At 37.8% G+C, this 9415-nt stretch overlaps 1 protein-coding gene across 2 annotated transcripts; it reads left to right on the top strand.

Annotated features, from left to right (window-relative positions):
• The first annotated feature begins 678 nt into the window (after positions 1-678).
• Positions 679-9376, top strand: LOC18111124 (uncharacterized). Of its 2 annotated transcripts, none has more exons than XM_052451318.1 (20): positions 679-875; positions 1594-1673; positions 1975-2079; positions 2589-2645; positions 2745-2818; positions 3285-3384; positions 4227-4297; positions 4458-4558; positions 4655-4758; positions 4842-4895; positions 5082-5137; positions 5326-5364; positions 5481-5625; positions 6438-6619; positions 6698-6765; positions 6962-7034; positions 7110-7171; positions 7306-8215; positions 8450-8740; positions 8961-9376. In XM_052451318.1, the coding sequence occupies exons 1-20, from the start codon at positions 761-763 to the stop codon at positions 9238-9240; spliced, it is 2967 nt and encodes a 988-aa protein (XP_052307278.1). In that variant the 5' UTR covers positions 679-760; the 3' UTR covers positions 9241-9376. The 2 variants fall into 2 exon arrangements, with proteins under 2 accessions (XP_052307278.1, XP_052307279.1); XM_052451319.1 differs by having other exon boundaries at positions 707-868.
• The last annotated feature ends 39 nt before the right edge of the window (positions 9377-9415 follow it).

The raw sequence follows: 9415 nt of genomic DNA, 5'->3' as shown, positions 1-9415 counted from the left end.
TAGTGAATTTCATGGGTGTTTATTAGTGTAATAATAATGATTTTTAAATTTTTTAAGGTTAAATATATATTAAAATATTTATTTATTTAAAAAATTATTTTGAATATTAAAAGGATAAAAAAATATAAAAGATTTAATTTTAAACAATTTTTTTTAAAAAAAACTTTTAAGAAACACGTTGCAACCATATTCTCCAAACAGCCTTCGCGCGACTAAACTTATGAAGAACAATCTATAAATGAATTCAAAATGATTAAAAGATAAATTCACTAATTTCTCGAGTCAATAATGGAATCCTCAGAAAACTTGTCATCCTTTAATTGGTGACAATCCCTAATCTATAATACTGTATAGTACATAGACAACAAATCAATGGCCATATGCTTGCCTGCGAAAGCAACAAGAAAGAAGATGTTTGTCTTTAATTTTGTAGCTATCCACTATATTAATGATTTATAATAATCTATCTATAAAGATTTTTCTAGATGATGACAGCAGATACTTATCATAGAAAAAGAGAGATCAGTAAGAACAAATATCAAGGAATATGGATCGTTTATAATTGTAATAAAACCTCTTAGTCAATTTTTTGTTTTCTTGACTAATCAAAGATGTGGGACCAGAGACAAGAACAACTGTTGTTGTTGTTGTTGTTGTTGTTACAAGAAAGTAACTAGAGAGATCCTTAAATACCACATGATCTAGACATCATTCGAAGTAATGGTCAACGTTTTTGGCTATTCAAATGAAGAAAAGATGAATGGTAAGAAGAGATACTAGGATCTCCACTTCCTTGCAAGCCCTTTATAGCCTGCAGTTTCAGTCTTCAAACCAAACCGTCTACACAAGCGATCCCACTTCTCTCCAGTCTCCAGGTTAGTTTTCTTTATGCATTCCTGTTTCGATGCAGTTCTTGCTAAACTGATGATTTCTCTCCTTGTTTCTCTGTTATCTGTACTGTACTGTCAATGACTTGTTAAACCACGCGGTGTACATGTTGTGAAATCAATTGAAATATATTTATGCACGTCTGTCATGCAGTTTACTACAAGAATTTTCTTGTAGACAGCATACAATCTGTATATGTTTATATGTGTCTATCTGTCTGGGAAGGGTAGTGCTGTATTTTTCTGAATGATGTCAACCATTGACGGGGTTGACTGTGGACATGTATGTATGTATGTGTTCATCCCTGAGTATCCAACCCTTGCAGTTTTCCCAATAAAATCAGCCATTGATGGGTCCCAGCAGACGAAAACCCTTAAAGGGGCTGGCATTTTATTCGAGCAAGGGATGTTTTGGGTTTATGTCTTTATGATAATGATTATGAATTAAAATAATAGAGCTTGAGTTGTTGCAATTTGATTAATTTGATCTTTAGCTGCAAGGCACCTACTATAATATAATAGTAGTTGGTAGTATTATTGGGTGTGATGGATGGTGGTCATTGTGAAGGTGAGGATTTTAGGACATTGGTCTCCTAATTTACCAAAAGAAAAGATAGGATCTGCTGGTGCTCTTATTTTTAAAGGAAAGGGAAGTATGGATTGCATTGTCTAAAACCCATTCGGGCTAACTTTCTGGTTATTTCAGGAAAGATGTTTGAGAGAAAGATATCAGGGAATGGTTTTGATGAAGAACAAGGAGAACCTTCAAATTATCCGGTGGACAAGGTATGCTTATATATAATGTAAACGGGGTTTTCTCTCTGCTTGGTTGGAAGGGTTGAATTGTGTTTGTTAGACTTCAGCAGGTTTTTAGTTGAGTTCTTCAGTATTTGGACAATTTTTCCTCTGCGTTCTGTAACAGCTGTTCTTTGAGTTTATTGTCATCCTTTTGCCCAATGTCTGGCGGTTTTTTTTTTTGGAACTTTTAATGTTGTCATCTGGAAGAGTATAGTTGTTTGATAATTAAACCTTTCAATGCTAGTCTTGTATCTAAGTTCTTTCTTTCCCTTTGAATGTCTGGATTAAGGTTGATGCTGGGAAACCTGCACCACTGACCTGGCAGCGGAAATTAGACGGGGATGAAACTGTCCTTTCGCAGTTCACTTTAAGTTTGCAAGAGAAACTTTTAATGGTACGTGTTCCAATTTAGATAATAAATGGGTTCTTCCTTCTGCCTTACAGATGCTAGTCTTCCTTATTATTATGTCTATTTCAAAAACAAACTCAAACCACTGTCATGGAAAGGCCTTGTTGTGGAGTGAAATTCTCTACAGATTTGAAATGCTGTGCGTGAAACATTAGCAGATGACACAATGGTAAATTCGGGATGTATATCTCGGAAGAGAAAGATGTGCTAACTCATGAAAAATTATAGTGAACATGCTATGTTTGTAGTTTTGAATCGTGCACATCTGAATGATTCTCCTTTGTTCTTTAAGTGGGTTGTTTATTGAAAAAGATGATGCGAGATGAGTCAAATGAAGCATACCAAAGTACCAAATGGACTCTGTTTTATGTAATGAGACCTTTCCACACTTCTGAGACTTCATAACATCCCTTGTTTTCTATCACCAACATCTTTTAGGTGGATAATCTGTCCTTGTTATCTATATCCACGAAATGGTTTCTTTGCTTTGGCAGGCCCCTATAGGTATTCGGCTATGGCGTCATATCCGAGAAGAAAATGCCAGAAAAAGGGTAATAACTTTTATCATAATTGCCCATTGTACCTTGATATGTTTAGTTTTGGCGAGGAACCACAAAGAACAAACTAATCATTGCATTTACTCTTTGCAGGGGGGTTTTTATATGGATCCATTTGCTAAGCGCAATGTGACATCTTGTCTTGGCATTCCAGTAGGCGGTATTGGGTAAGTGCTTACTCATAAAAAAAAAAATTACATTTATATTTGTTCATTGTATGGCCAGGAAAGCCAACCTTTAACTCATTCCATTCACTATTTATTTTGGACATCAGATTCATTCTAGCAAGGTGGATGCGAGCTTGTCATCTTATATATTTAGAACACCTAGTCATCTATAAACTAGAATAGAATAATGTGTTGAAATAATGATTTGCATGCATTTTATTTGAAAGTTTTGTGTAATAGGCAACATATGGTAGAATATTCATATGCTCATATGCAAGTTTGTACTCATGATAAACTATATTGATATCATGTTTGCCTATGGCTGACAGGAGTTTATCAGATGCGATGTGAAATTAATGCATCATCTGCTACATTGTTGCTGTAAAAGTTCATTGATCTTCTTAATGAGTTCCCTTCTAATACCTGTTTTCTTTTTCTTGTTTTAAATAAAATTAACAATTTACAGTTCAGGAAGCATTGGAAGAAGTTACAAAGGTGAATTTCAGCGTTGGCAACTGTTCCCTAGAATATGCGAAGAAAAACCTGTTTTAGCAAATCAATTTTCTGTAAGTTTAACTCAAATTCCTGGAAAAAAGAATTGTCAATGCATGTGTTTTACACCCCATTTCTTTGGGAAGCTGTGACTAGTTAAATGGAAATTATCCATGTCTAATGGGGGACCTGTAATGACACAAAATCAACGAGGAGAAATATGTTTGTTTTGCGATCTATGGAACTGTTAGTATTTTGTCCAAGCAATACTTTGCTAGAAGTCAACATAGAGTTGTTAGTTTTCCTGTGTTTGATAATGTCTAGCCACGCAGAACACAACAGTCATGTTTGTGGCCCTATGTCAGACTGAGTTGTTTTCGTTACCGGCTCTCTATCTGCTTGAAATGTCTTAAAACACCAATTTTGCTGAAGGTATTTGGGATAGGGGAAATGTATCTTCTCTAACCTTGAACCTTTAAAGTGAATTGCTTAAGATCGACTCTGGATACCTTTCCTTTCTGTTTCTTGCTTTCAGCAAATACACGATCTTCTCACTCGCACTGTTGCATTTCTTTGCTAGAGGCAATTATAAAAGAAAAATGAGTCGCTACCATCATCAATATAACTTGACTTATAAGATAATCCTGTAGCCTCCACAAATGTTTTTCGGTGGTTGTGACTGTATTTCGCTTATCCCGTTTAAATTTTCACTTATTTCTGTTTCCTACTCAATCATCCTCTGGTTGATGCTGCCTTTAGTCGATGATTTTTGTTGAATTAAGACAAAAGATATGAATGGGAAATGAAGATGCTACAAATTAATATTCACGAGGCAAATAATATTTTGGAATTTGTGAACCTTTTTTCATTTGCAAAATGATGTGTGATTTCTTTATTTGAATGCTACTGCATGCAGATTTTTGTTTCGCGCTCAAATGGTAAAAAATATTCCAGTGTACTGTGCTCGAGGAGTCCAGATGTGCTTGAGTAAGTGATTGCATTATTTCCTGATTAGTTTACAACATGAATGTTGTTTCTTATTCAACTCGGAAATCAGTTAATATTGAGCTTGACCTCGATAGAAATATAGACAAAGAAACGAAAAACAGTAAAATATAAACTTACTGAATGTCATCTATGTAATCAGAGAAGCTGCAGGCTCAGGGATTGAATCTTGGGACTGGAATCTGAAGGGAAATAATTCCACATATCATGCTTTATACCCCAGGGCTTGGACTGTATATGAGGGTAATGTACATTTCAAGTTGTATACATCTCAAATTATTATGCCTGCCATTTTGGATATACTATCTTATATCTGGATGCCCTCCTCTTTAAGCGCAGGCGAACCTGATCCAGAACTCAGGGTTGTTTGTCGTCAAATTTCACCTATTATTCCTCATAATTACAAAGAGAGCAGCTTCCCTGCATCAGTTTTTACCTTCAAGGTTGGAATGCGTCTCTACAAAGTTTGATTCTTCGAGATTCAGTACAGTCTACCCTGTTACTAAGAGTGAAATGTTTTTTCCAGCTCTACAATTCTGGGAAGACTTCTGCAGATGTCACCTTGCTTTTCACATGGGCAGTAAGTACTTGCATTTTTTTAACCTTTACACCGATGCTTTTGTATCGTGTGTGCTATTTTGTGGCTCATTTATTTGTTTATTTCTTCAAATGAGTGCTAAACATATGTCTCAAGATCCAACAAAGTAGTCTGACAACTAAGAAGCCACCAACACTCATGCAACTTTATTGTTTGTGCCCATTCCAGAATTCTGTTGGAGGGGTTTCTGAATTTTCTGGTCAGCACCTCAACTCAACAAAAATGTAAGGCATATGGTGCATTTTTTTTTAAAAAAAAATATATTAAAAAATATGTTGCTGTAATTTCCAGTATCACTGTTAATATAAGACTGTCATGAATGTTCTTTTATTTTGTATCTGTGTATAAAGCATGTGGATGTGCATGTAATGCTTGTAACTGACGCTAATCAACAAGATTATTGATTTTCTAGGATGGAGGATGGTGTACATTGTGCACTTCTGAATCACAAGTAAGTTCCTTTCTTTGGAAATTTATATTATTTCGAGATTTGATGGGATTTGTTTGTCAGTTTATGGCATGTGTTGAAATTTTCTTATAATGAACCCATCTTGCTTACTAATACAGGACAGCAAACGGGCTTCCCTCGGTATCCTTTGCAATCGCTGCACAAGAGACTCCTGTTGTTCATGTCTCAAAATGTCCTTGCTTCGTGATATCTGGAAACTCACAAGGTGTCACAGCCAAAGAAATGTGGAATGAAGTAAAAGAGGTTGGCAGACTTATACTTTGTTCATTTTGTGAAAATGTTCTCAAGTGCTTAATTCTGTGTCTTCTGCTAACAACGCCAACTTAAAATCCCACTGGTTTTTTATCTTCAAATCGTAATGAGGGATTCAGGAAAATTACAGCCTTATGTTATACAATATATGGATGTTGTCTGTTCATATTTGCATGTACTTTCACCAGGTTTTAGCTATCTTCTTTCACTAAAAAAGAAGCGATGCTTTCCCGACTAGGAACTAGTTGTTTGTCAAATGTTTCGGGTCCTTTTTTATCTACAACTAACATTTAGTTTCCACTGGGAAAGTGATGATCAGACAAGATATTCTGCTTAATGAGAACTTATATACCAGGTATTTCTTCCCCTGGGCATTAGTTCATGTGGTATAGGGGCTGGTTGTAATCAGGTAGCCTCCGTTTCAAATCTTATTGAATGGAAAAGTCAAGAAGATGATGAGAGTACGTGTTGAAAACCAGTGTGATCGAGAACGGTTGGGGCGTTTTGGCTTTCATTACAGCTGGATTTGATTCTCTACAAGTGAATGCATACTTTATTACTGATGGTTTTTCAGGCTTCTCTAAACACAAACGATTTTCTCATGCTTTCCATTTTCCACACCCCAAATATACCAAAGCTTCTGGAAGATATCCTTCCTTGAAAGAGGAAAGATAACACAATCCCTTATTTTAGCTCTAGTGGTGTATGTGATGATCCAGAAGGAATAACCCTGAGCCTGCTCATTAGTATTGTTTCTGTCATCATTTTCTACCAAACTTGACGTTCATTTTGTGTTTTAATAGCATGGGTCCTTCGACAACCTCAACTCACCTGGAAAGCTGGTGCCTTCGGAACCAGGATCATCTATTGGGGCAGCCGTTGCAGCGACTTCAACAGTCCCACCAGATGGTGTATGTACAGTTACTTTTTCATTGGCATGGGACTGCCCTGACGTAAAATTTGGGAGTGGAAGGACTTACCACAGGTGGGTTGCCAAATGCTTTGTCTGAAGTGGCCTACAGATTGAAAGGTTATCTGTACACTAAAAAGTTTTCATAAACAGGCGTTACACAAAATTCTATGGTACTCATGGAGATGCTGCTGCAAATATTGCGCATGATGCTATTCTAGGTGAATTCCTATCCTGTCCTCTTTGATGATACCGCTTTGCTTAAAAAATATGCAATCGTGGACCAAAAATATTTTAAACCCAGACTGTGAATTGGAAGTCTGGAGATTGGTTTAACATTTGGCAACCACAATCTTGAATTGGCGAGAAAATAAATTCGTCTGAATTCCCTATTTTGTATGTTTCCTTGGAATACAGAGCATGGCCTTTGGGAGTCAGAGATAGAAGCCTGGCAAAGACCAATTCTTGAAGACAAGAGACTTCCTGAATGGTTAGCTTCAGTGTGCAGTGTTTTCTCATTTCATGTAAACCCAGAACCTGAAGTTATTTCGATGCTTCCTTGCAGGTATGCTGGCACTCTCTTTAATGAGCTCTATTATCTTAATTCAGGGGGGACAGTTTGGACAGGTATGTGGATGATGGAGCCTCTTCTCTTGTAGTCCTTCAAGCGTTTATGAATATCTTGCTTTCGAGTTTTCTATATCTTGAATTTTCAATTTATTGACTAGTTAACGTTTTAATTGCTTGTTTATTTATTTCAGATGGATCCCCTCCATTCCGTAGCTTAGCAACTATTGAAGGAAGTAAGTTTTCTCTCGACAGGGCAGGTTCCAACCTGGGCCATCAAGGTGATACTGCTGTTGACATTCTTGGAAGGATGACTTCTGCACTTGAGGAAATCCACACTCCTTTAACAACCAATTCTGCTTTTGGAACTAATTTACTACAAGAAGGAGAAGAAAATATTGGTCAATTCCTTTATCTAGAAGGGATCGAGTATCACATGTGGAACACCTATGATGTTCACTTTTATGCATCTTTCGCCTTCATTATGCTGTTTCCCAAACTTCAGCTCAGCATTCAAAGGGACTTTGCAGCGGCAGTTATGATGCATGATCCCAGTATGATGCCACTGCTACACGATGGGCAGCGTGTCCCCAGAAAGGTTATTGGAGCTGTCCCTCATGACATTGGGATCCATGACCCATGGTTTGAAGTAAATGCCTATAACCTCCACAACACTGATCGCTGGAAAGACTTGAATCCAAAATTCGTTCTCCAGGTTTACAGGGATGTGATTGCTACTGGAGACAAGAAGTTTGCACGAGCTGTTTGGCCATCAGTTTATGTTGCAATGGCTTATATGGATCAGTTTGACAGGGATGGTGATGGGATGATTGAGAACGACGGCTTTCCTGATCAGACATATGATACGTGGTCTTTGTCAGGGGTTAGTGCATATTGTGGTGGGCTATGGGTGGCAGCCTTACAGGCTGCATCAGCCCTGGCATGGGAAGTAGGAGACAAGGATTCGGCAGAATATTTTTGGTGTAGGTTTCAGAAGGCAAAGATTGTGTATGGCAAGTTATGGAATGGTTCTTACTTCAATTATGACAACAGCGGTGGTATCAATAGCTCATCCATTCAAGCTGATCAATTGGCCGGACAATGGTGTGTTGCAATTATGCCCTTTTTAGATCATTTAGCATGTAGACTTGCTTGCTTGAAGTTTCCAAAGCATGCCACTTGCTTCTGAAAGCAGCAGAAACAGCTCTTATGTGTTCTTTCAAAAGCACAGAGGGCAGACATGAAATTACTTCCGTAGATTACTTGCAGGATAAAGAATAGTCCATGCTTGAGAGTTCTAGGGTTTCTAACTTCTCCACCAAATGGTTTTGTTGGCAGGTACGCACGAGCATGCGGACTTTCACCTATTGTTGACGAGGACAAAGCTCGATGTGCACTGGAGAAGATTTATAATTACAACGTCCTGAAGGTGCAGGATGGGAAACGAGGGGCCGTAAATGGGATGCTACCTGATGGAACAGTTGACTTGTCATGCCTACAGTCAAGAGAAATATGGTCCGGGGTCACATACGCAGTTGCTGCAACCATGATCCAGGAAGGCTTGACAGATATGGCATTTCATACTGCTAGTGGAGTCTACGAGGCTGTGTGGGCTGAACAAGGACTTGGGTAGGTTCGAGCTTGTTTGTCTATGTGGCCAACCGTATTTCAAACCGCTGCGCAAAAGCATCAAAATGATGCTTTTGCGCGGCCAGCCGTGGTTTGGAACACAATCGGCTGCTTAGACAAACACACATGAAACCCTAAACTTCAACTGTAACAATCATTCACATATAATGTAACCCATGGAATGCTGAGTAACAAGAGGTTGATGTTGTGTTATCTGCAGATATTCCTTTCAAACTCCTGAAGGTTGGAACACCACTGACCAGTATAGATCCTTATGCTACATGCGGCCTTTGGCCATCTGGGCAATGCAGTGGGCCTTATCAAGACCGGAACTTCACCGGCAGGAAATGAAATTACAAGCCGGGGAAGACTCTGTGCCTGTGCACCATGCTGGCTTCGCCAAAGTTGCTCGTTTTCTCAAGTTGCCTCATGCCGAATCATCTAAAAGCCATTTCCAATCCTTGTTTGAGTATGCTACCACCAAGTTTGGTTACAGTTAATCGATTACACACACACACACACACATATAGATTTCAGATTTCAGTTTGATGATTTCTTTCTTTCGTGATGGATTATTATGTGATTAGTTTTTTACGAAATTTACTATAATAAAGTAAATTAATATTTGATTAGAAACATTTTTTTAATCATAAATTTATCAAATATGCTTTAAAA

This window comes from Populus trichocarpa, chromosome 3 (genome assembly GCF_000002775.5).
Source record: "Populus trichocarpa isolate Nisqually-1 chromosome 3, P.trichocarpa_v4.1, whole genome shotgun sequence".
Classification (NCBI taxonomy): Eukaryota; Viridiplantae; Streptophyta; class Magnoliopsida; order Malpighiales; family Salicaceae; genus Populus; species Populus trichocarpa.
This window is presented reverse-complemented; position numbering and strand designations above follow the sequence as displayed.

What these genes read in the sequence shown, in the direction of transcription:
- LOC18111124 (XM_052451318.1), top strand. Translation starts at nt 761, where the DNA reads ATGGTAAGAAGAGATACTAGGATCTCCACTTCCTTGCAAGCCCTTTAT. An exon ending in CACTTCTCTCCAGTCTCCAG is followed by an intron (nt 876 to 1,593) that starts GTTAGTTTTCTT and finishes TGGTTATTTCAG; the next exon opens with GAAAGATGTTTGAGAGAAAG. An exon ending in CATCAGTTTTTACCTTCAAG is followed by an intron (nt 4,759 to 4,841) that starts GTTGGAATGCGT and finishes TGTTTTTTCCAG; the next exon opens with CTCTACAATTCTGGGAAGAC.